Source organism: Neolamprologus multifasciatus, chromosome 11 (assembly GCF_963576455.1).
Source record: "Neolamprologus multifasciatus chromosome 11, fNeoMul1.2, whole genome shotgun sequence".
Taxonomy (NCBI): domain Eukaryota; kingdom Metazoa; phylum Chordata; class Actinopteri; order Cichliformes; family Cichlidae; genus Neolamprologus; species Neolamprologus multifasciatus.
In genome coordinates, this window is record NC_140449.1 from 8,500,745 (window position 1) to 8,528,257 (window position 27,513).

The 27,513-nt window shown below is 38.2% G+C and overlaps 1 protein-coding gene across 1 annotated transcript; it reads right to left on the minus strand.

Annotated features, from left to right (window-relative positions):
• Window positions 1-1,219: 1,219 nt before the first annotated feature.
• Window positions 1,220-27,213, minus strand: LOC146507777 (carboxypeptidase Q-like). Its single transcript, XM_085176459.1, has 11 exons — window positions 27,071-27,213; window positions 25,010-25,157; window positions 24,545-24,757; window positions 24,330-24,446; window positions 24,040-24,247; window positions 23,721-23,928; window positions 18,243-18,354; window positions 17,535-17,626; window positions 16,941-17,041; window positions 15,130-15,230; window positions 1,220-2,149 (listed from the first exon to the last, which is right to left on the minus strand). The coding sequence occupies exons 2-11, from the start codon at window positions 25,155-25,157 to the stop codon at window positions 1,989-1,991; spliced, it is 1,461 nt and encodes a 486-aa protein (XP_085032585.1). The 5' UTR covers window positions 27,071-27,213; the 3' UTR covers window positions 1,220-1,988.
• Window positions 27,214-27,513: the final 300 nt, after the last annotated feature.

The window sequence follows — 27,513 nt, forward strand, 5'->3', positions numbered from 1 at the left end:
AATAAGTCTGGTTCTCCAAAGTAAACAGATTACATTTGAAATTGATTGTTTTGATTCGCTAGCCTGCCTGATGTCTTCTGGTTGATTCAGACTATCGGATTACTCCAGATAGGAAATGAATATGTTTCATGTTTGGACAAAAAAAGACACATGTTAAGCACAGTGTCATGGTTTACAGATTTGTTTAACAAATGAACGATCAGTTTGATCTTGGATACTTTTGACCGGATCTGATCCTGGGAGGAGACACAAAACCCTTTGGGATTGTGCCAGGAAGGGCATCCAGCATTAAATATCAGTGGAGCTATCCGCTGTGGTAACACCTTGTGAATAAGAGGTCACAAGCAATTGAGAAAGCCTTTGCCATTTTCCTTGCAATATTGCAGCTAGCCAATTCATTGGTAAGTAAAATAAAGCAACACTGCTCGCTACATCATGGAATAATGGCGTCCATTCGGGATGAATATTTGAGGATACTGAAATTCAGTTAAGCAGGATCAAATAAATTCAGAAAGCACTGTGCTTTAAATAGGACACATCAGTGGCACATATGTTTAACTCCAACATGCAAAACACCCACAGATGCAGACTGTGTTCCTTCATGACCACAACTGTCTGAGTGTGAGTCAGTGTTACTAACACATGAAGATCTCACCAGACACGACACAAAGCTGATCATTTCTGTGTTTCAACACACACGCTGAGTTTATCTGGCTGACTGACTATCCCTGACTTCACCCACTGGAAGTGCTGACTTGTCAGTGCATGGGGTAAGAGATCCCAGCTGTGTTTATTGCAGCTGCTGTGATGGTCTACATAACACGCACAAAGTGATTAATAATCTTTACTTCTTCTCCTCCCATGTGTGATCCACCATCATATCTGCTCCTGCTCGTCTATTCTGCTTTTTTCTTCTTTCTGTGAACTAGATGTCTAGTGTGGTTTGCTCTGGTGTCATTCTTCCCCCTTTCTTCACAGAAACAACATTAAAAGAAAGAACTGCAGCTAAAGAGAAGATGGGTGTTAATGTGTAGTACGATCAATACTTTAACAATGTCAGCTGTTACTTAAACTGAAACTGGCACTGGGGGAAATACAAAGACTCTGAAAATACTTAGAAAAATTAACCACAAATGATTTTTTTTCTTAAAGTGAAAACCATTACAGCTTTTAAAGGTTCCTTAAAAAAGACTAGAAACAGAGAAAGACGTGGACTCAGGAATTCCCCAACTTTGTAATCCATTTCTTTAATTTCACACACCTTAAAGAAACCTCCTATTGCACATAACATTACAGTACTCAGATCTATATTTTATCCCTCCTTGTCTACAATAACCCTAAATTTAAAAACACATTCATTAAAAAATAATTTCTCCTCATTCATAACATAATATACTCTTCTGTGTTAAAAATCATTATGTAAAAGCATCTCTTTGATACGAAGGAGTGTTAGGGCCACGTTAAGAAAAACATGTATAGATCATTTTGAGAATAAAGTTTAAATTTCGAGTCGAAAAACTTTTTTCATAGAAAAAAAAGTCATAATGTGGATATTACAGTTGTTTAAAGACAAACTGCCATGGTTGCTCTACCCTCTGCTTCAGATTCAGTTTTAGTAACAGTAAAGGAAACAGCACACAAACACAGTGTGGTTGATAAGTATAAAGATGGTGCAGAAAGTTGCATGTGGTCAGATGGAAAAAACACAAACTCGGAGGAGTGCATTTGTGCAAAATGAAAGTTGTTAAGCTTTTATCGATGGTTATACTGTCGTGCAAAAAAGAGGATGTATGTTGTATCACAAGACGGCTGATCAGTTTGTGTCACTAACTAAGGTGGCAGTTTGTCTTGAAACAAAAACAAAGAAATCTTTTTGAACAGAATGTCAGTTTTTCATCTGAATGCACTTTGGATCAAGTCTTTTTTAGAAATATAATTTAACAAGAGTTTTGCTTTATGTAAACATGTAGAGTTCACAGCAGGTCGTGCTATCTGGGCAGCATTTCCTGCAGGTCTGCCACGACATAAGCAACCACGGCCCACAATGCCGAGCAGAGGTCCATGTCTCGAGGGTCCTGGACGCTCATGGTGTCGCCTTCAGTGTGGTGGAACCAAAAGTAACGGCTGTCTGCCACGTGGAGGCTGGCACCTGGATGACGCAGGGACAGAATGATGCACAAAGAGCGTCACAAAACATGCTGGAAAATCTGAAACTTCAGCTCTGGGAACAGTTCCGGACTGTTCTGCAGCTGTAAAGAACCATCGTCATTGTGTCTGATTTATTCCTTTAGAATATTTTGCTTTGTGACTGGTCACAGCTGTAATTTGTAATTTGTGTCCTTGTAATTTGAAACTAACGAAAACCACCAAAGGAAAAAAATCTGCTCTGAGCCTCAATTTGCATTCTAATTTTATATCGACTTCTTGTCTAAGCTATTAAAAATGCTTTGCTTATGTTTATGTATTAGAAAATGTTGTATTTACTGTGTACTCAAGGCTTTAATTTAGTTTGTGACCTAGAAATCATACTAAACCTATATTTAGTAAGTGACATTCAGTTAACAAAGGATTTTCTGAGCTAATAGCTGAAAACTGGGCATGTTTTGACATGTTTTACAAGCGTTTACAAAAGAAGATGTGGCAGGCCTAAAAAGAAAAGAGAAGAAAACTATCAGCAGATGTAGAAGCCTCATCAGAAATAGTCTCAGTGGAAGAATGGCTGTCAAGAAGCCATTTCTAAGGAAGAGAAACAGGGAGAAAAGGCTGACGTATGCTAAATTACACAAGAACTGTGTAATTTAGTTTACACGAGAACTGGATGAGAACAGAGGAACAGGCTCTGATGGAGTGATGAATTCAAATTTTAAAGTTTTGTTCAAATCATCATCAATTTGAGGTCAGCAGAGATGTACAACAGTGAGTGTTTACAGCAAAACACGGTGGAGTCTCTCGTGGTTTGGGACTGAATTTCAACCAGTGGTGTTGGAAATCTTATCATAATTGATGGAATTATGAATGTAGAAAAGTGCAATCACTATGCAATACCATTGGCCTCCCCAGACCCCAGACCTCAACAATATTGAATCAGCGTGGGATCATCTTGACAGAGATGATGGGAGAACTGACAAAAAGGCAGTCAACATCCAAAGAAGAGCTTTGAATGTTCTTTAAGAACCATGGAGAACTATTCCTGAAGACTTCTGAAGAGTTCAGGTTGTCAAACCAAATATATATTTAAACTTGTTAGAATTTTGCAAACTCTGTTTTTGCCTTATATAATATATTTCCGTGTATGTTTGTGCTTGCCTCATCAAATCACTGCATTCATTTCCCATTTTCCAAGCAAAATATAAAGAAATGAGGGGTAAGTTAGTAGTGTACATTAGTAATGTTAATGTTGTATTGTATATGAGTCTGTATGTAATGCGAGGGCTACTTTATCAGCTAAAAACACACGTATAGGTTTAACAGATTTGTTGTAACAAAAGGTTCTGTTATGGTGACTATTTGCTGTTCTTCTTTGCTTTTATAGGGTGTAGTAATTGTTATTCTGCTTTTTATACACTTGTATTCATTTAGGAACCGCAGACTACTATTTTCTAAAACCATTTAAAGGCCAAGATGACCCTGCCTGTACTTGAGTTATTCTTTATAATGTTAAAGTCTTAAAATCTCCACCCATCCCCTAAATAAATCGTTTAGCTTCCATCCAGATTATTAAAAAAAATTCCCACTGCTAGTAATGCTGACCAGTGACTCACAGACACGTGAGTTCCCTTTAAAACAGTGTGGCCCCACATTTATCTAAAATTAGCAGAAAGTTCTGCTTAAACATCACTTCAAGGTTAAAAGATAAGATATAATGGAAAAAATATAATCCTGTGTCACATTGGTGACCTGTCCAGGGTGCACCCTGCCTCTCCCCATATGGTAGCTGGGATAGGCTCCAGCCATTTCTGCGATTCTGATAAGGATAACAGGACAATAATTGATTGATGAATAGAAAAATATACATTTATATAGGAAAGTTTAGGAATGCTAAGCAAACTGTAACATACCTAAAACTCGATGAATACAAAGTGTGAAATGCATACAAACTGAAATAAGGTGTGAAAGGTCGGAGAATGTAACACATATCCTAATAAACAACTAAACTGTTTTGTTTTTTTAATGTATTTATTTTTTTAATCAATTTCATCAAACTATAACAAACTGCAGTAAACAGAACCTGCACTACATAATACGGTACTGTAGATGGCAGTGTAAAAAACTGAAATCTGCCCAGAAACAAACAGAAGAACCCAGAAACAGTTTGGTTTTGGTTAGCGGTGTCAGTCACGTCGAGGAGGCGTTATTGTCTTCAGTGCGAACGTAAACTCCCTTTGTATACACTGCCACAGAAAGATGAAGTGAAGGAGCAGTGGTTAAATTCATTTTCACTACTATTCCTCAGCAGTACAACCCCAACCGCGTATTGTGCTCATTCATTTTACCGAGAGCTGCTTCCTGAACCGGTTCAATGCTGGATTTTTGCAGCGGTTAGTCCTGAAAGACGAGTCAGTTCCCACTTTGTTGGCAAAGTCTGGAGAGTCATGAGTGAGTGTGCTCTGTTATATTTTTAAAAAGGAACATGTTGTTACAGTGCAGAGCTGCTTGTGTAGCAGCAGTAGAGCACTGTAAAATAATATAAACCTGCAAATAAGCCCATTTAAAAATGTGTATTGCTTTAATTTAACCATCCGCTCGATCTACCAAATTGAAAGTAGAACCCAATATAAGGCAATAATCCTGCAGGCATTTCTAACACTTATTATAATGTTCACCCAACTCTGATGCTTGATGATGGTTGATGGTTTCAACATTGCATAACTGGAGTAGATATGCAGTGCAGATATCCATCAGTCACTTCTTCCCAATCAAAAAGAACATCTCATTTAACCCTAACACGTGCTAAATGAGTTACTCATGGCCCTCAAAAAACAGCAGGTGAACGGAAACAGTGACGTCTATTTTGAAGATATAAAGCACTGTTTTTTCCAAATACATGGACTAGTTTACATTGCTTCTAGTGCTTTCTTTATTTGCTACTTTAGGATAGACTGTGACCATCCTTTGCTAAATGGTAAATGGCCTTTACTAGTCCCTAAGGACCCCAAAGCGCTTTACACATTCAGTCATCCACACATTCACACACTGGAGATGGCAAGCTACATTGTAGCCACAGCCATCCTGGGGTGCACTGACAGAGGCGAGGCTGCCGGACAACTGACCACCACCTGTAGGCAGCGGTGAAGTGTCTTGCCCGAGGGCACAACGACTGAGCCACGATCGCCTGGAGAGGAGAAAATGCTGTCCTATAATTTATTGCAATGTCATCCGATCAGTAGTTCTGTTTGATACTGGAAATTTTGGTATCAGTCGCTGTATTGGTACCAAGTAAATACAGGGCCAGTATTCCCAGTACTCTTATACTATAAAGGCAGCTTATATAGTGGAGAGAAGTGTGGCATGCTCTATGAGCTGAATCATCATCAATTTGCAAATTCTGAACACATTTTAATGACCACTGGGCTACATACTGAACTTAGAGGAGAGAATCAAAGCATCGATCCTATCACGCTATGATCAATCAGATATCAATACCAGCGTTGGTATCAATACTGTTTGGATCGAACCACTCTCCTCTACCGACCATTCACGACAACAACCGACATAATAAACAAAGTAATGCAGATCATGTAAATGTTCATTCATTCATTCATAAATGTATTTTTATGACCTGCTGATATATTTGGTTTTTAAACAACAGCCTGTTGAATGCAGAGCTGAACTCTGAACATCCCACTGCTGTAATAAAACCTACTTGTTCAGTTGTTGCCTTGCATGAAAATCAGATGTATATAAGCTCTCTAAAGATTATGAGATATATTAACTGATCAAAGCGTGTTTAGGGTTCTCTATAATTAGTTTGCAATTGCTGTTAGGATTATCATAAATCAATGTATACTTCAGGTGAGCTGGGATAAGTGATGGATGGATATGCGTGTTTCTCTTTGAAAACAGTGAGGCGGTTCAGATAAATGAGAGGACGCTGAAATCAATATTCTTTTGATATAAGAAATAACTCTTTCATAGAAATTGCTGAGCATTAGGACTCCGGTGCAGAGCAAGACTCCTGCATAATTACAAACTGAAAATGTGTAAAAGTGTGCATCGCTTCTTATTTTTAATAGCGTATTGCAGCATTCACGCATTAATGTAACACACTAAGGACTAATTAGCTGCCGTTTTAGAAAATCCAACAGTTCTTTTAATGTCTAAGGCGTTAGTATTTCCAACCTTAATGTTCCCTTTTCTTTAAAATTCCAACCTTTGTACTGAAGAGGGATTTTTCACAGGCTGTTCTCATTTATATGGCCTACATAAAACAGCAGGGTTTACACATGGCAAAGTAACGTGTGTATTTTTTTAGTCCATCTTCTGATCATTGTAGTTACAACACAGCAGATATCTGGCATTACATTGTTAGGAGACTAGTGTATGTTCGAATTCTCAGCACACCGCTCTTCTCTTTTTAAAACTCCTTATCAGTTCTCCTACCCACCCTTTTGCCTTTGATTAAGTACAATGACGTTTTCCTTGAGGAAAAGAGGCAAAGGAGATAGGAGGTACTTTTGGAAAGCACCCTTTGACTAAGAAGCAGTTACTGGGGAAATCTATAGATATCTGCTCTCACAGTGTATTTTCAAAATGCCAGATCAGATAAGCCTGGTTCCATCCAGCCTCTAAAAATAAGTGCAAATCGTAAACTTTTAATGAAACACTTTTGTTAAAACCTTTGAATTTAAGCTGAAAACCTGCACTTCAGCCACATCTCAGTGATTTGATTTAAACTCCTCTGTGGTGTCATCATTCAAGGACATGGCCCCGAATGTTTCTAGTAATGCTCAAACTATCTATTAGGTTGTGCAATTAAACAATCGGCAGCTGTAGCTCAGGAGGTAGCATGAGTCATCTAGTTGGAAGGTTGGTGGTTCAATGTGTGTATGATTGAGTGAATGAAGCTTTCAGCAAAAAGTGAAGTGAATGTGGAGTTAAGAGTTTATAAGCACCAATTCATTTACAGTTTATTTGTAAAAAACTTGGCAGGTGATTGGCTAACTTAACACTAAATGGAGAAAAGTATTGGGCCACACAATCACTTAATCTCTGCATTCAAGTATTTTCAGTCCCATTGCCATAGGTGTTTATAAAATCAAGCACCTAGCCATGCAGCCTGCCTTTGCAGACATTTGTGAGTGAACGGGTTTGCTTTAAAGAACTCATTGTATTTGAGTGTGGTGCTCTAACAGGATGACACTGCTGCAACTTCTCAGTGTATGAAATGTATTACCTCCTACCTACTCCATGCTGTTAGTGATATTGTTGCAAAGTGCAAGTGTTTAGGAACCACATCAACTTCCCCATACGGAAAAGAAATAGAAAAAACTTATAAAAGACCTGGCCTACTTCATATAGTGAATCATATAAGGTTTATATGACTTACTCACGAAAGTGGCCGCTTTCTCATTACTTTCATATATTGTTTTAGTAAGTATCCAAAAAATACAAGTTTCATGTATATAATTTTCCAAGGGATCTTATATCTGTTTTCACTCTTGTATGCATACAATTCATACAAGTTTCACACAAGACAGATACAAACTTTATAAGATTTATATATATCTCTTCCATATGGGTCGCCTTAAAAGGATCAATAACTGCAGAGTTGCAAACTTCCTCTGGCTTTAGCATCGGCACAAAAAGTGTACACTGGGCACTTCATGTTATGGTTTTCCATGTCTGAACATGTTGTGTTCATTTACGTGGCCCAGTACTAACTAACCACATGATATGCAATAGGAGAACAGAAAGAGGAAAGATTAACCAACGTCTGAGGCACTTTGAAAGCAAGCAAACAGCCAGTGCAGCAAGTTTTGAAGTTATAATGTTGGCACTGAACCTTACCATCTTTGGAAGTAAAATTTGCACATAAAATGCACACTAAAAAGATTTGAAGATTGAAGTAGGTAGTAGATAAGAAAATTCTTAACAGAATTGGGGTTAAAACTGTGTGAAGATCACGATCTACAGATGATTTTGCCATCTGCAGAAAAAGCAAGAGGAGGAAAAGAGGACCAACGTCTTTGAAGATAAAAAGATCTCATGTATAAAAACTTTTGTCTATACTTGTGCGCATTATTTCATGGCACTTAATTTCAGCTTTATTCACTAGCAGCGGAGTGCTGGTATCGACATCTCTGCTAATTTATGTTACGATTCAGTAAACCTAGAAAACTGCTGAAAGCAAGTCCTGTCACAGCCACTTTCTGTGCTTCTGGGCAGTTATTTGGGCAGCTGAAGTGCTGATTAAATGAATAGGAAGATGGTGGAAAATTTAATTTTAGTGGTCACTGGGACATAAAACTGCATGTGCAGACTTCACAGGTCAAGCTTGAATTTATTTATTTGGGCAAATTTATTGCAATTTGGGCACAAAATAATCATTTAAGAGCCACATTCCTTACAAAGGTTATACTTCAAAAAAACATGCAATATTGCATTCCCTCAGAGCGCCAGCATGATCCATGTCTGTGGCTCTCCCAGCAGAGCACTGAAGAAACTCCATGCTAATATCACAATGTGGACAGCAGATAGCTAAACATGTTTGATTTTGCAAATCTTTTTATGCCAAAAGCCCAGTTAGACACTTTGCTGTTAGGCCAAGACACTATGAGATCGATAAATAACTGCATAGTTGAAATGAATGAAAAGCATTTCAACTATGTATTCAGCCAGTAAAATGACTGGCTTATATGTGTTGCACATTGGCTGCTGTAAAGCAAATAATTGCTTTAGAAAACCATTTTTCATATAATGAAATTCTCACATGGATTTAAGTAATTGCTATGACACTTAAATTATTACTTGAGTGTCATAGCTCTGCTTTGTAATTGCTCATACTGTTATTGCTGTTACAGCTACTTAATGCCACAACTTGAGGTTTGACTAGTTTCAGTTGTTTATTTAGATAGATGGCTCTTGTCGGGCAGGCCCTGTTCCTAAGTCATAAAGCCACAGCAGACATTAACGGATGAGCTTAATCTCATTAAAATTAAATGCTAGAATTTTCTTTTGTTAAATAAATATTAAAAATTTGGGGCCATGAATCTTTTTTGTTTAAAAAAGAAGTTTTAGAACAGCTGATTTAAGTGAAGAGCTAATACTGCCTGTGTCATTGTTTAGGGCAGTAATAGACTGCTGCCCCAGAAAGAAAATCAGTCAGTACACAGCTGTCAATGAAAACCCAGCAGATTTCCCTCCGCAGTACAGGTCTGTGGCCCTTCAGATGATCAAGTCATGCAAAAAAAAATCCTTTTTTGCTTCCACTATAATGGCATATATGTGGAGGATCCTGTCAGGGTTACTTGTTCCTTGTATTTGCACTTAAGCTACACAGGCACAAGTTCCCAGCACAGATTGTGGTGTTTGCACCGTCACCTTTCCCTTGGACAGCCCCATGGTGTTCCTACAACCAACATCAAGCGATCATCTAAGAGTCCTTGACTCAGCCTCGAGGAGGACCCTTAAAAATGCGCCTTCGTCGAAGGCGGTTTGTAAAGAAGAAGAAGATTTAGTGTGATTGAGGCCTTTTCATGGATGATCTGATATCGTCGTGTTGGTGTTGTTCCCAGATCATCATGAAAATGTTGTTCCAGGTTCAACATTGCAAGTGACCAATCACATTATTGTGACGTTATTCTTTTGTGCACCAACCCATTCGTGCATTTATGAAATTCCAATGTTGCAAGGACAATATCAATTCTGCTTAGCGTTTATTAAAGGGTTAGGGTTAGGGTCCGTTGATCGGCGGACAAAGGCGGTCTCTCGCAGCTTAAGTACAGCTTTTTGTTTTACGCCGTTTTTTCCCGAAGTCGCAAAAGTATGACATCACAACATTCTGATTGGTCACTTGCAATGTTGATCCTGGAACAACCTTTAGTATGATGATCTGGGAACAACACCAACATGAGGATATCAGATCGTGCCCTTTTCATAGAGGGGAGTTAATGAATAACACGCCAACACTATGTACTACAAAATCAATTCTCAGGTGAAAGGCAAGAAATTGGCCCTCAGTTATGAATAATGTGCACAGAAATGATCTTTTCTGTGGATAACTCTAGCATTCAGCTGGTGCGTCAAGATGTTAACAGTTGACACTTATAATGGTTTTCTACTACAAAAAGCAGTGTATGTTTTCATATCCTACAATCACCAGAAAAGAGAAAGTATTCTTAAAGCACAGAGTGTCCTGAAGCAGGGCGTGAGCCACTCACAAACCGTTAACAATGTAAAACTCCAATTAACTGTAATTGAGGCAGCTTAATCTGTCTCTTCAATACATCAAAGAAGGGGTGTTTCTGCACCACATGTTTAATGAGGTTTTAAGTCGTCTTTCACACATTATTCTATGGTGTCTTTGTGATTGCAATGTTTCACTTCTACAAAACGCCTCATTTTAATGTTTACAAAACCACTAAGAGAAACTAACCAATGCCTACTCTCAAAATCCTGAAAAACTGAGGTAGACTACAGCTTGGTGGAGATTGTTGTATTTACTGCTTGGCACAGTTCGTTTGAAGTACTTGGTTTCCAACTTGTAAAAAATGGTACCGTGCAGGTCTGCATGAAAACTGATTTAGCTGTTGGCTGCTCAGCTGTCAGGAGCCTTTGTCAGCATATGACAGCTCCTGTTATATAGGTTGCAATATGATGTGTAGAGGTGCTTATATTTCTTTTTTTATGGAAATTATAAAAACACATACTGTTTTAATAGATCGGCTGTAATAAAAGTAAATTCTTCTCCACTTGTAAGTTTTTTTGTATTTGTGTGTATGTGTGTTACTTTTTTCCTTCTCACTTGATTTTGTAGCTGCAAAATCCTACATCGAATCCTATAAATGAATCTCAGGCTGTGTCCCATTTCAGGGTCTGCACGCTTGAAGTACGCGTTTTAAGTGCGGTTATGTCACCGCCACGCGACGTCCCAATTCGAAGTGTACTTCAAATGCATACTCCAAATGCGCCGTCGATTTCCCCAAATATCAAGCGTGGTCCGGTGCACGCTTCGTGGTCCCATATATCCCACAATTCATAGCGCGGCGGTGGGTGTGGATAATTTTGCCGCAAGAAGGGAGCGGCCGAAGAGTGAACTGTCAAAAGTAAGTACTGAATATGACGTCACTTATTCATGTGCGAATGTTTAATAACGAAGAACATTAAAACATTGCTGTTGGCCACATGTCGGCAAAGTTGTGTGACATTAGTGATGTTTGTACTTTCAGCGTTAACTTGGTTTTAAAGCCTCTACTTCTAAATATATATATAGTCGACCTTAATCTTACAGAGAATCTGATGATTTTATGGATAATTAAAGTCAGTCATAGATAGATAGATAGATAGATAATAATCTGACAATACTATAATATTGGCCATATGATATTTACATTACCATAGTGAGATGACTTTAGTCTCATGAACAACATTAACTAATTATTATTTACTAGCTAGTCTTAAATGACTGTTCAGTACAGAAATTAAGCCCTTGAATCATGTTTTACAGTCCTGTGGTCTCAGCCTCAGATACTCAACTAATCAAAGTGATGTCATGACAAAAACTGAATGACCAACAAAACATTTTTCTCCTTCATTTATGTCAAACAAAGCTGTATGTAACGTGTCTCGCGGTTAGTATCATGGTTGCTAGGCAACCTGAACAGCGCGACGAAGCATATACCGTCCCATTTCACAAGCCTCTCACTTCCGCACTTCTCGTACTTATAGTACGCACCGTACGTAGTACGCCTAGTGCGCGTACTTCAAGCGTGCAGACCCTGAAATGGGACACAGCTTCAGAGTCTCTAAAGTTAACGTGACCTTATTTGTGCTCAGGTTATTCCTCTTACTTACAGCAGTCCCCTGTCTGCAAATAGGAGAACTTCACATGTAGAGGACTCTAAGTAACCCCACTACTATTAATATTGACTAATGACATCTGATTTCCAGTAAGAAAACTCTAAAGGTCAAACACCAAAAATGTTTGCACTATCCTCTCTATCGTCTCCCCTGAGATTGTCACTGTTGCTCAAGTAAATGGACTACAAGGAAAAGATGAAAACTTGTGGAGGACAAAGCACGCATGATGTGTCAGCCTCAGATAACAAACTCACTGCTGTGAACAAAAACAAGAACCAATTCTCCAGCATCGGTGGGATAGTGCCAGGAAATTAGAATGCAAGTGGTGACATCCAGCATGAAAGAAATCATCTTTGAGATACGAGGTAGTGGAACATGATTAAATTAAATGGTTTAAGTCTATACCAGGGGTGTCAAACATAAGACCTGGGTGCCAGAAATTGTCTGCCAAAAACTGGCTCACTGGACTGCTTTGGAAAATGTGAAGGAAGGGATCAATTTTAGACTTTTATCTGTTTTGGGGGGGGGTTGATAAGTTTTACAGCATTTCTAATAGATAAAGACTTTCCCATTGCCATTCATACTACATGAAAGTAAGAAACAGAACAATTAAATGACAGTAAGTTCCTGTTTTTCATTATCGACTCTCAAAAGTTCACAAAAAAGGAACATATCCTCTTTTCTCGACCAAGATTTATAAAGGCCTAATGACTTATTTTTGAAGCTTGGCTTTAAAATAAAAAAAAGTAATTCTCATCTTTCAGTAACCATTTGAATTTTCTCTCTAGCCCAAAATTATTGAGGTAATGGTTGTTGGTAATGCAAAGCGCACGTGGTAAACCATAGGTGCAGATTATTTTTTCTGTCCATGTTGAGACAGCAGTACCTTATGAATGCCTCATGCCATTGTAATAAACCAAATCTCCCTGTTAAGCTTGTCTTCTCCCCTTTCTGTGACTGTTTAAATTTTGTCTCTAGGATAAACAGTAACATGGTTATGGTCATTTTAAGAGCGTTTGTAAAATGGGATTTCAGGTGGGCCTATGGTAAATAAAGGGTTAACTTTTTTTCCATAATTACAAGAGAGTGTGTGCAATGAGCTTACAGAACATTTTTTTGTAATTTTATGCATTTAAAAGTTTCGTGCTAATGAACTTTTATCATTTATAACAGCAGCATTTCTTTGTCATACAGACAAAATTGAGAGGTATCGCTGAAACTTCTTTTTCTTATATTAAAATATATGAGGGATTCAAGATGTAGTTAAACTTCTTTACACTGACAGAATGGGTAGTTTCTCTTAAGGTCAACGTCGGCTGTACCATATAAAATGAGTGGCATCCATGGTCTTCACATTTCCATTTAGTATTTTGTTTTCTTTTCACACAATATATTATTATTTTTTTACTTAAATGTAATTCAGAGTATTTTGTGGTTTGCGATGTCTTATAAAACTGTAAATAATGACTACAAGGCAATAAAAAATATTACTACTATTAGTGGTAGTGTTCATTTTAAAGAGATGTATTTTAATTTTTAACAGCAAAACTGTTTCTAAACTACAAATTTAGTTAGGAAAGACTGATAAATTGCTTGTGCCCAAAATGTATTTATACTGTTAATATATGAGTCAGTATCTTTCTATATGTTACAATCCATCTTCAACAAACAGTAACACATGTGTAGCAGAAAATAGTTCGACAAATTTCTAAAGTAACAACAAGACAGAAACAGACTTTCGATATTAGGTAAAACTTTTTCAAGGGTTCATTGTTTTTTCATAACATGCAACACAAAATAGCCAATTCAAAATGTAACTAAACCAGCTTGAGATGATTTGAGCTTTTAGGCATGTGTGTTATCCTACTGGAAGATGGGTACACTATGGTCATGAAGGGATGAACATGTTCAGCAACAATACTCAGGTAGGCTGTGGTATTTAGACAATGCTCAGTTGGTGATAGGTGGCCCAAAGTCTGCCAAGAAAATATCTCTCAGACCATTACACCAGCAGCAGCTTGAACTGTTTACACAAGGCAGGATGGATCCATGCTTTCATGTTTACCACAAATTTTGATCCTGCCATCTTAATATCGTAGCAAAAATCAAGAATCAATAATGAAAGTTTCCAATTTTGGTGAACCTGTGTGAACTGGAACCTGTGTGCTTATTGTACGGTGGTCTTTTGCTGCTGAGGCCCATCTGCTTCAAGCTTCAATGTGCTGTGAGTTCAGAGATCAGAGCCATCAGATCAGCAGTTTCTGAAATAGCCTGTCTACCACAACCATGCCCCAATTGAAGTCACCTTCTTTCCTCATTCTAATGCTCAGTTTGTACTTCAGCAGGTTGTCTTGATCATGTCTACGTGCCTAAATGCACTCAACTGCAGCCATGCAATTGAGTGCATGGCTACAATTGCACTAGATTTTTGTACTCGCAGTTAGTTAAACTGAGATACAGTTGAAAAGGAAGTAGAAGAGGTCTGTATGGGTTTTTTTAATATAACACTAAACAATTTCAGACAATTGATTTGATTAATCTATATTTATTACACTTTATTTCAACTCTATACTGTATTAGCAGTAACAGGACTGTTACAACTTTAATTTTAATATCCATAATTTAGACGTCTTGAAGTGTTGCTTCATAGTTTTAAGTCATTCTAGTTCAAATACCCAACTGGCTTTAAGGAAGTGGAGCCAGATTGTATTAACTAGAATCTGTTCATAGACCATCGGTGAGGATGTGATTCTTTGTGCTCAGCACTTTCCGCCGAAGAGAGATCATTAAAATTCCCACCACTAAAAATAGGATGTGTTACTTCCTTTTTAACTTTGTGCTCATTAGTGATGTGGCTTTCCCCAGCCTATCCCAGCTGTCATGGGGTTAACACTTAGAGACAGACAGCTATTCATGCTGACATTTACAACTATGACCAATTTTGAACAATCAATTAAAAAAACACACGTGCTAGGTTAATTGGAAGGAAGATGGAGAGAACCCATGCAGGCATAGAGAGAAAATGCAAACTCCAATGTCCCTACTGTCCCCTTTAAAATAAACCTTTAGTTATACCATTTAGTTGCAGACAGGCATATTGATTAGACTGACCTGGAACTCCTGCCTGCATCCAAGGTGAGATGTCTGTCCCTTCACCGTGGGCCTCGAGTTTGGTTGTATTAATGGGAGCCAATAGTTTGACCACTTCTTCCATCACCATGTCGAGATGGAAAAAGACACAGGCAATTATCTTTATATAACTATTATGACAATATTATGATTGTAATTTCTAGATTTGAGCACTACTGGAACATTCAGTGACAACGTACAGATGTTTTGGTTCCACATTAACATGAAAGATGCTGTGGTTCCTACTACTTCCTTTTTACATGTAAATATATGGAACCTTTACAGACTTTAATGAAAAAACAAGTACATTTACTGGACAAGATGCTATTTTCATGTCAGTTTGCAAAATCTGTGTGCGGCAGAATTCACAATCTAATACCACTATTTTTTTTAAATAGTTGGGTTTTAATTAGAGATGGACCGATCCGATATTACGTATCGGTATCGGTCCGATACTGACCCAAATTACTGGCTCGGATATCGGTGAGAAATAAAAAATGTAATCCGATCCATTAAATATCAAAAAAGCACCTCACAAAACTTGCTACACGGCGTAACTCGGCTCATAACCATAGCATGTCGCAGCAGTATGCGTCATGTGTTAGAGCCGCTGTGTGTATTTGTAGCCTTGCTAGCAAACCAGCATTTCATCTCCGAGGAAGTTTTCCCAGAGAGAAGTAAAGCAAGTGTGTAAGTTCATCTCTGAATGTTTGTAAAGCGTTCCCACCTTAAGCTTAACAACAGATATATGGAGCAACTGCCTCTCTCTCTCTCCCTCTCTCTCCTGCTGCTACTTCAATCGTGAAACTGCTTAATGATCAGCTGATCGGCTTTTCTGTCGAGAGTCCGTCTCTCTTCTTAGTTTTTGGCCCACTTCTCACCAGAAAGAGGAAACCAGCGGCTGAACAACAGCAGCACTATTAAGCTTGATAAGCTGTTGTTAGAATTTATTTAATATTACTTTCTAGACCAGGATCTTTTTCTACGTAGCTGACGGCTGGTAACTGTGCAGGGGCGGATCTAGCAAAGTTTAGCCAGGGGGGCCGATAGGGCATGAACAGGGAAAAGGGGGCACAAAGACATACTTTTCTTTCTTGTTCTCATTTAAAATATCTAGCTTTTAATAAATAATTATCTGAATCTTACACCCAAAGTTTTAATCTGATGTAAAATATATAGAAGACCATTACTGTATATAGTAACTGTTAAGTCTAATATACCCTAGTAAGCTATAGTACTTTTTCCTTTGGGAAGATACCATCTGTGCAGTCTGCAATTCTGTTGAAGAAAGATGTTGAATCTATTTAATTATTCATAAAAAATAATTTCTTTCTGTGCCTTTTTCCCCCTGCATCAAATTAAATTTGATTACATCGATTAAGCATCATGAGCTGGAGGGTGGGGGGTGGTTCCCTATTTTTTTTTTTTTGCTGGGAGTTTGCAACCCTATTAGTTAGGTTGCTTGATATTTCTGCTAAGTACTCTTTAAAATACCAGAATAGGGAGGATGGAGCAGGTTTACGTTTATTAGATTGATCAGTGTTGCTGAACTATGAAATATTTTGTTGTATTTTTTACATACAGGTATAACAGAATAGCTTTAGTGTTGTTATTTATTTAAACTTGAGTATAAACTTATACAAAATGCAGCAAGATATTAAAAAAAAACGTTTTATTGATTAAAAAACACACTATAATCGGATTCATATCGGTATCGGCAGATATCCAAATTTATGATATCGGTATCGGTATCGGACATAAAAAAGTGGTATCGTGCCATCTCTAGTTTTAATATCACCTTTTGTGCTGCATCACTGCCTGTAAATTGCAGGCCAATGGGGGTGAATGTCCCCAAGTCGGACTCCATCACAAGGTCAAAGTTGGACATGTTTACCTGTGTGCAGAGAGGACGCAAAAAGGGGGAACATGTCATGATCAGAGATAAAAGGTGAAAGAAAGCAAACCGAACCAAAGTACTCGCAAACAAAGCATACACACTCAGCCAGCCACTATAAGTACCTTGAGCAGCTGCCTTAACTAATTTAGGCAATTTAAAACATAATTATACATCAAATGTAAGAACTGGACCAGTCCCACGGGCAGTTATGGTACACTGGTGTTTCTGTTTTTTAAAATGCAGTATATTACAGGTCAGGGCCTGGTGTGCAGCAACAACTCCAAAGAAGGAAATTGTAAGACTCCAGATTCTTATTTAGATCCTTTGCACAGGAAAAACATGGGAGCTAGCCAAGTCCCTTCAGTTTGGTGGAAGTGCCTTTTTAAACTGCCTTTTCACAGTTGTGACCCTTCCTGCTTTTTGGGCAGCTGGAATAACATTGGCTCCGTGCTTGTTTTCTACTGATTGGCACGGTAACAGCAGACAGTACCTTGTGTAGATTAAAGTATTGCTGTGCTCCGACTCCGCCCTGCTCCTCGGCTGTCCACAGCACTGTTCGCAAAGTTCTCCTTGGACGCAGACCTACGAAGAGATGAAGACACATACACAGTATAGAAAGACGAGGATAACGGCTCCAAATATTAATAATGAAATTTTTCTTTTCTTTTTTTTTTGTTGAATAAAAGGTCTTTGTAGTCTTTGATTGATGACCCAGTCCTTGTCCAAGGCTCATTCAAGTAAATTGTCCACAAAAATACTGTACTTTATATGCAGGTCTGTTGTAGTTGTGTGTATTTTGTTCCTCTGCAAACACTGAGGTGGAATTACTGTTTACAGTCAGAGGATTTGTTTTTCATTTTGTCCCTGTGTTTAGAACTGGAAACTTTAGCTCCACTTAATGGTCTTTTTTTTAAAAATTGGTCTCAGTATCGCCACTGCTGGTTATTCTGCTTTCTGTGTCTGCACATACTGATTTTTGTGACTCAAATAAATAAAAATAAACAGAGGATGCTCTGCTAATCGAACGTAAAATGTTTTAGATTAATAACATGAATAGGTACGTTTGCAATCTCCTTTTTCTGATTAACATTTATGCAAAACTAATAAACTTGAGCTTTTATTGCATTCTACAATATGTACATGTTATTATTGCTGAAGTTTATCTGTGATTTACTGTAAGTATTTCTCTGTATATTACCAAGGTCTTTGATGAGTGACAGGGCCTCCCAGGAAATCATGGCTCCGCCTCCGTCATCCATGGCACCCTGGCCCACATCCCAGCTGTCCAAATGTCCGCTCAGTAAGACAACCTACAGTAAGAGATTGTACAGATAAAGAGAAAATGTGTAATCTGAGGAAACAGATAGGCAGACAGTGCTGCCCATATCCTGTTGACTTTTTATTAATGTCGACACAAATAGTTAAAAGTCCAGTTAATTTGATTCTTTTTTTAACAATAAAAAAGTTTGTATCAGCAGGAAAAGTGAGATTCTTTTTTTTTTTAAAAAAAAAAAAAAAAAACGAAGAAAAAGATGAGAGCACACGGTTCAGTGCATCTGTACTTACAGGAATTTCCAAGATTCCTGTCAGTGGGATGTAGATGAGCCGTTGTTCAAGGTTGCAAAACATTTTCTGACCTGATCTAGCCCTGTCCGTGCAATGACCCAGAGTCTGCACATTCCCGTAAAAACCAATGTGTTTTTTTCCACAGTGTTTGCTTTCTTATGTAACTGAAATGGTAATATATGCCAACGTGTTGGTTATTCACCCATTTGATTCCAGACTGAGATGTCTAAACTATAACATTGGAATGTGATTATTTCCAGATACAGATGTTTCTCACAGAATGCTTTACAGTAATTAATTTTTTTTTTCTCCAATGTAAGTTTAAACTGGGGAGTCTAAATTACAGTATCTACTTAGCAAAGGAAAAGTGTAAGGAGTTTACCTTTATTATTACTGGTAACATCACTATTTGTGAATGATGCATAAATATTGAGAAGTTCCACCCTCTTTTAATTCATAAGTTTTAATGTAGAAAAGATTCAGGCCAGGTGAAGCAGCAGTGTGTGAAAAATTAAGTTCACCTTTACTGCTTCCAAGAGTTTAAGTAGAAGCCAGCTGCTGCTAATCAAATGCACTTGATTAATTTCTCATCAGCAAGTGTGAGCACCCGTATAAAACAAAGTTACAGAGTAAAGATATCAGCAATGTCTGAGAGAAGAAACCACTGCTGTCTATCAATCTGGGAAGGGCTATGAGGCCATTTCCCAGAAACAGTGTACAGTGAGAAATACTATGCATATTTATCCCAGCAAATTCATCCCAAGGTCAGACCATGCAGTGCTAAAACAAAAAAAAAAAACTGCACAAAAAACAGAAAGCCACAGCCTCTACCAGCCTCAGTTAGTTTGTTAAATATTAAAGTTAGTTGCAGTACAATTAGAAGAAGATTAAACAAGTATGACTAGTTTTTGGAAGAGGTTCCAGGAGGGGTTAAATTCCTCCATATGTGAAAGACTAATAAAGTCATACATGAAATATTTAATTCAATTCCATTCAATTTTATTTTTACAGCGCCAATCCACAACAACAGTCACCTCGAGGCACTTTATATTGTTTGGTAACAATAACACACAGAGAAAAACCCAACAATAAAAATGACCTCTTATGAGCAGGCACTTTGGCAACAGTGGGAAGGAAAAACTCCCCTTTAACAGGAAGTAAGCAGGCAAGTAAGCAGAACCAGGCTCAGGGCCGGCCATCTGCAGCGACCAGTTGGGGAGAGAAGGAAGACATGCTGTGGAAGAGAGCCAGAGATTAATAGCAGTGCAATCAATGCAGAGAGGTCTATTCACACATAGTGAGTGAGAAAGGTGATTGAAGAAGAAGTACTGGGAATCCCCCAGCAGCCTACACCTATTGCAGCATAACTAAGGGAGCATTCAGGGTCACCTGATCCAGCCAACTATATGCTATATGCTTTAGCAAAAAGGAAAGTTTTAAGCCTGATCTTAAAAGTAGAGATAGTGTCTGTTTCCCAAATCCAAATTGTAAGCTGGTTCCACAGAAGAGGGGCCTGAAAGCTCAAGGCTCTGCCTCCAGTTCTACGTTTAAATACTCTAGGAACAACAAGTCCAGAGTCCCCCAGTCCAAGAGAGAAGAGCTCTAATGGGGTGATATGGTGATATTATAAGGTCATTGGGACTGGTTATTCAGGACAAGGATTTTGAATTCAATTCTGGATTTAACAGGAGGCCAGATATATTTACTGTTTCACACAAACTCCTCATTTATGGGAGCACTGTCATCCTAGAAGGGGATCACTCCCATCAAGTGACTCACTACAACAGTGATGCTCCCATCCAAGGAGGCAAGTGGGCCCATTCCATTACAGCATAATATTCCCACGCTGTAGTTCTCAAGTATTTGCAAATACATTACATTAGTAAAGAGGCCAGTACAGCAGCTAGCCTGGTTTCACATTAACAGAATCATATACAGCCAGTTCATCCCAGGTTACAAACTGCATGAGGGATTTTGCAGTCAAGTCGTCTCTGCATTTAAACCATTCTTATAAACACACAGATTTGGGTCACCAATAGCACTGAAACATCAGGACATTTGTATATAAAATGAAACCTCAAACTGTGGATTTATTTTTCTATTGTACTGTAATTCTTACATTGGTTACACTCAGAAAAATAATCCTGCCCCTGTTAACCTGATATTATATTTATATACACTCAGCCACTTGGTTAGTTTTGCTATGACTCTGTTTAAAGCCTGATTGTACATTGTGGCCATAGCAGAGACCGCATAATGTGCTTTGGTTAAAAGTGTAAATTATAAGAGACCACAAATGTATTTTTTTTTAATGATTCATTGTGGTATATGTAATATCCATGCATGTTTTCCCCAACAAAGAGAGGCTAACATTTACAGTCAGTTCAGAAATCATTCATACCACATTTAATATTTGAAAGCTTAAAACTTTTTTAAAACTTCAAACTAAAAAGAAGGAAGAAGAAAGATGTAGAAGTTGGAGTGGGTGGAAAAAGTCTGTGACAAACTGTGGGAATGACTCATTCAGCCCCAAATGTACATCGTCTAATGAACTTACACACAAACGCACATAGACAATACGTCAGCCACGATAACTGCTACTGCAAGAGCACAAAGTCACAGGGCCAGAGATGATGTCAGCCATGTCATGTGTTTCATTTCCCTTGCTATAATAAAGCTCCAAATGCTGGTTCCTATATCAGAGTAGTAAAAGCTTACATCAGCGCTCTGGTTCAAGAGTCCTGACGGATTTTACCTTGGACTTTGCATTTAGGATGTGAACTTTTTAAACTGTTAAAGGGGGGAGGCTTGCATTTGTGAGGGAGTCAAAGTTTACACAGATATAGTTTATATATCCCACATTAGTGGGAAATTTTCAAGAACAAACATTGTATACCATCATATACCTTCATCTGCCAACAAAGCAGATATTACACACACACTTCCTTAACAACAACAGTAACATCCGCATACCAGGCAACCTCTACGAATACACAGTATACACCAGGGTTCTCAGATGCCACTATGGAAATTTCACACAGAGCGTGATAAACTCAGATGCAAAATTCAGTGTAGTCAAATTGAACAAGACACCCCCCCCCCCCCCCCCCATTTCCCTGCATGTTTGTTCCACACACCTTTCATCACTTGTCTTTGCAAATAACTGCTACTATAATTTACATACCCGCTCAGCTATTTAGGACATGTTGGTTTAACCCAACATGAGCTGCCTTGTGTGAATGTACAAACTCCAAACAGTTACTTGCAGGACGCCAAGATAAATCTGTCCCTTTCGTTTTAACTGCAAACTGTTATGTTCTCTGACCTTTTGGCCTCTTGGTGAAAGAGAGCTGCTCTCTCACTATCCAGTTCCAGGTCTCCCACACACACACACACGCATACACAATTGCCACAGCTCAGCAGCATTTTGCTCATTTAAGTAACTGCCTATACGGCTCCAGCAGCCAGCGCTCCTCACTGTTTGGCCACTGGGCTCTAAGATGTGTGGTTGTTGGAGCTGTGCTGTTCAGTGTAACCTAAAGTGATCTTTGGAGTTGAACTGTGGCAAGCCTGTGGGACCTGTCATGCTCTGTTGCTCTGTGTTTAAGGAAACCAATCTGTATGTTAGTGGAAGTTTGGTAAGGGTTTGCTGTCATTTTATGTACACAACCGTTCTCCTGTTTTGTGGCCAGCCAGAGCACTTGGGCATTGTATTTTTGTTTCAACACATAGCTCAGTGTTTCTTCTCATTCTAGTAAGAATGGGGGATTTTACTTGCTTTGGCCCTAGAACCCCTGGTGTCTATTTGCTTTCCTTTTTCTACTTAATTTAATATTGTAAGATAGTTGTAAATAAATTCTTTGTTTCCTATTCAGTAATCTTTCTTGGAGATTTATGGTTATGTTACAACTCAGCTTCTAGGTGAGGCGTTGTAGCACAAACTCAAATATATTTACATACATCATGTACATGGTGCTGAGCATGCCTCTAAGCCCATTTAGCACTAAAGCCCAGAAACCTTGGGTAGTGTTTGCAGGGGACTCTAAAAGTATCTCCTCTAAAAGCTGTATTTGCATACACTGAGGTTTCTGCAGGAGCACATAATATTCATCAGGTTAGATTTGTCATAAATACAAAGCACCTGCAGTGAACTGAAAAGGTATACTCTGCAGTTCAGTATGTAGTAATTTAGTCCGCTCATAGGCTTAGAGTTAAAGCAGGCCATAGTTTGTCATCTCGTTCTGTTCTTGACAGTCTGATATTGAAAAGGTTTGCTACTTAAAACTGTGAGTTTGCTTTCCCTTTGTGAAGTAACAACCTTACATATAATCCATACTGGAATAATATGATATTTATATCGCAACTGATATGCTTCATGTAAACTGACTGGTTGCAGTTTGCATATTTAAAAAAATACTGGGAGTAGTAAAAAGCTTGGTTACATTTAGTTGAGTTGAACTGATCAACTATAAATTTTATTTTTTTATGGTCAAAATGTTATAATTGGCTTACGAGGCAAATGAGAAGAGAAAAGAAAACAATCACTTATACTTACCAGAATATCTCTTAAAAAAGTACAACAGCAGTCACCTCAAGGTGGTTTATTTTGTAAGATAAAGACCCCACAATATTACAAGCTTGCTCATAAGTGCTTGCCCTTATGAGCAAGCACTTGTTACAGTGGGAAGGAAAAACTCCCTTTTAACAGGAAGAAACCTTTGGCACAACCAGTGGAGGATATCTGCTGTGACGGGTTGGGGTGGTTACTGTATTGTTTAAATAATGGAGTGTTCTCATGAAAGCCTATTTTATACTGGTTCCTGGAAAGATTAAATCACATAAGCAAACACAAAATACAGGCAGAGTTAAGGGCTGTCGGAATATCTTCAGTCAGCAAAAACAACCCACACTATTATTTCCTTCTCCACCGAGCTAAGATAAAGATGGAAATAACTAAGAAGGATTATTGGGACATCTGATTTCCTTGTGGTTTATGTGTAACATCCAACAAAACGGATTTACTGTAATATCAAAGTGGAAACTAGACAAATAATAGATGAGATAAATTTGTAAAACATGCATATCTATGTTATGAGTGAGTGAAAGCTACCTGCTCAGGGTGTTGCCAGCCTTTTATCTCAGCCACCGTGTTGAAAGAGTCAGCATCAGGAAGGGTCTTGGCTCCCATGGTGAGTTTGACCACAATTTTCTGACCTCTTTGTGCCATACGCCACATCAGCTCAGCATCCTCCACAGTGATGCAGGCTGTGGGGATGCGCTTCACTCCGTCTTGGTAGTCCTGCCAGCCTGTGTGGGGACTACACAGGAAGTGATAAAGACAGAGATGTATGTAATATACCAGTGATAAAGTGACACTACAACATTTCTAGACAGTCAGATAGCTGGACACTTGGAGAAGATAGATATACCTGTTAATAGAGAATGGAGTGACTGATCGAATGAGTGTAGCCACAGCTCCTACTTTGGCTGCCTCAGAGGCACCATAAGCACGGTATGCCACTGTCTCTCCATAGCTAACATATGGCTGGTTAAAAACCACAATCCTTCCTGCGGCCTCAGTGGCTCGTCGCTTCAGTTCCTCAAAAGACTGAACTACCAACACCTCTGCCTCAATACCTGCAGGAATAACAATCAATCAGTGAGCAGTAAAGGAGAAACAGATGAAATGAAAGCTGTTTTATACGACTATGGTCTTTACCTTCAGGGGGTGTTCCTACGCTGCTACCCAATCCCAGTATAGCCAGAGTCTTGGCTCGAGGAGCAGTCATCTCTGCACTCTCCTTCCCCCGTACCCAGTGTGGGATTTTTACTGGCTCTAGATAAGACAATTAAACTATGTTTATATTCACCAGAAATCAGCTGGGGTTCCCGTACGTTCTGAAACACATATTGGATAAAAACTGTAAAACTTACCCAGGTGTACATCCAACCCATCCTGCACCATGGCATTGTACATGTATTTAATAGCCATCTCCAAGTTGTTTGAGCCACTGACACGGTTTCCTATAGTGTCAGTAAAGTCTGCGAGCCGTCTGTAAGAGCGGTTCTGGGCAGCACCGAACACAGCCAGGTCAATGATCTGTTTGGCCACATCAGCATAGCCTGCTACCTCAACTGCAACCCCAGCTGGGATCATGCAGAGACACACAACAAGAACATATCAAAACACTGTAAAGGCTTGCAAAGACTGTTCCAGTTCCACCAGTTAGTTCAGGTACACTGTTGTCATTGTAACTCAGTACATAAATCCCAACATTAAACTGATCAAAGGATCCAAAGTAACTGGAAAAAAATGCATGGGTACAGAAGGCATTTATTAGCATTAATTATAAACTGGTTGTTTTAATAAAGGCCTTACTCTCTCAGAGTTTGGGTTACCTCTCTTTGCAGTATCATTGGATAAGACTCTGACAGCAGATCCTGAATTTATAGTTTGTGCAGAGTGGGGATGACCATCACAGAAAGAGGATAGGTTGAGAAACACATTGAGGGAGAGGAGGATACATAGTGTCCCCTTCCAAGTCATCTGTGAAAAGAAAATATCAGTGTGTTGTTGTCAGTTGATGTTAAATTGCTACTAAATCCTCCTTAAACCTCACACACACTGCAAGTATCCTCTCATCTTATTACGAACTAAAAAGCAAACATGCATCACTCCTGCTAACACAGATAATCTAGCAGATATGATTCAAACAGGCAATTCACAAAGACACTTACTTTGCACTACAGCAGGTATTTTCTGTTTTTGATATGCGAGTGTGCATATGTAAATGTATAGGCATGTGTTTGCATATGTATATGCAGTTGTGGTATAAAAAGCAGGCATAAATTAATCGTAGTTTTGGGCTTTTAATTATTTTTTTCAACTGTGCTTTTTTCATAGTGCAATGATTGCACAAGAACTTGGTTGAATTTATTTTGGATTTTCTCTAATCCACACAGGGTCAAAAACAAATATACAGGCTCTACAGTGTACTTTAACTTGACTGGGCCAAGGCCTATTAACTTCTCATTAGTTATCATGATTGACTTCAAATTTTACTTTCTCTTTGCAACAATAGAACTACTGAACGTCCAGCATGACTGTGAAGTAAGGTTTTACATTGCTATGGACCGAGAGGGTACCAACTAAGAAAAATGCTCCAAAATCAACATCTTCAAGCTCAACTGAAATTTGCAGTTGCCCACATGGACAAGCCAAATTCCTTCTGGAGAAAAGTTTTGTGGTCAGACGAGACAAAGATTGAGCTGTTTGGCAACAATGACCAAGGAACACTTTACTAGCTGTGAAGCACGGTGGTTGTAGCGTCATACTCTGGGCTGTTTGCTGCCAGTGATACTGGTTAACTGTGCAAATTGGATACAATAATGAAGGAGGACTACCTCCAAATTCTTTAACTTCACCACAAATCAACAGCTAGACAATTGAAACTTTTGAAACAATTGCATGTTCCAACAGGACAATGATCCCAAACACATATCAAAACTGGTTTTGAAATGGATAAAGTATGCTAACATTAAGCTTCTGGAATGGCCTTCTCAAATCCTCAACCTTACTGAAAATGTTTAGACTATTCTTAAAAGCCAAGTACAATACAATACAAGGAAAACAACCAATTTAAATTAAATCTACAAATTCTGTCAACAAGAATTTCCAAATAACCAAGCCAGAAACTTGTTCATGATTACCAAAAAGACTACCATCCGGTCAAGGTGTGACTTGCTAAGGGACTAAACCTGTATGTATACTTTTTGGCCCATTTGGATTAAAGAAAATCAAAAATAATTTAATACTTGTGCACCCATTTCTTGTTTTTTTTTAACCAATTACCATGACATTCGTCCCCAAGATGATGTATATGTCTAAATACCTCTTTTTGGTATGTTACTGGGTTTATAAAACCAAATATGTGCGGCAAATTTTAAACAAGGAATTATGATAGGAAAGGACATAAACAGGAAGTAAAGTGATAATTACAAAACAGTGGAGAAAGGGTGGTATTAAATAAGTTTATGCTTATTCCTACTCCTTTTTTCAATATGTTAAGCCATGTATTTTAGTATGCTTTTTGCATATATTTTTTAGATATTCGAAATTAAGCCTTAAGCAAGAAAAGCTACGCAACCTATTACTTTACAGTACTACACTATACGTGAATGGCGCTTTATTGGAAACGTTACGCTATCCCCAGTTATAGTTTTACTTTCACTTTAGGATATTACAATTATACTTTATTTCTTAGTAAATGTAGCTGGACACCACAATTGTTAAATTATCATATTAACACAGACGGCTTCATTCTCATTTTAAAAAACAAACACGATATATAAAAAAGTATTGCAACACAGACGAATAGAGAAGGACAGAAACGTTACAGCGGTTTAAACATTTCACAGTAACAATGAGCGTAAAACTCGCTTCTCCATAAGAGCACAAACCCTTCGAGTCAATTCAAAGTCTTTGGTTTTGTTGACGTTGCAGGACTTCGTCCAGTTTTAAGGATATGCCAAATACACAAATACCGCAACGTAAACAGTTCCGTACTCGTGATTACAACCTGCATAGCGCACTTCCGGTTTGTCTTATTTCATAATAAAAGCGTTATACTTACCATAACAATAGTTTTGTTATGCAGGTATTAAAATATGGTTACACACCATATTAGCTAAGCCTATGAACTACTAAATTCGTTAAAGAATAAACCACACACAGCCCCCCACTCTCCCGTTTTCCCCTCACAAAACTGAAATAATTCTTTTTTTTTTTCTTTTTTTTTTTTTTTCTTTTTTTTTTCCTCTTTTTTTTTTTTCCTTTTTTTTTTTTCCGAAAACAAAAAACAAAACTGAAATAATTCAATGAGACCGATTAGTATGCAACAACT

What these genes read in the sequence shown, in the direction of transcription:
- LOC146507777 (XM_085176459.1), bottom strand. Translation starts at nt 25,157, where the DNA reads ATGACTTGGAAGGGGACACTATGTATCCTCCTCTCCCTCAATGTGTTT. An exon ending in AATACTTTAATCTACACAAG is followed by an intron (nt 17,042 to 17,534) that starts GTACTGTCTGCT and finishes CTCTGCACACAG; the next exon opens with GTAAACATGTCCAACTTTGA. An exon ending in GATGCAGGCAGGAGTTCCAG is followed by an intron (nt 2,150 to 15,129) that starts GTCAGTCTAATC and finishes TGCGTCATCCAG; the next exon opens with GTGCCAGCCTCCACGTGGCA.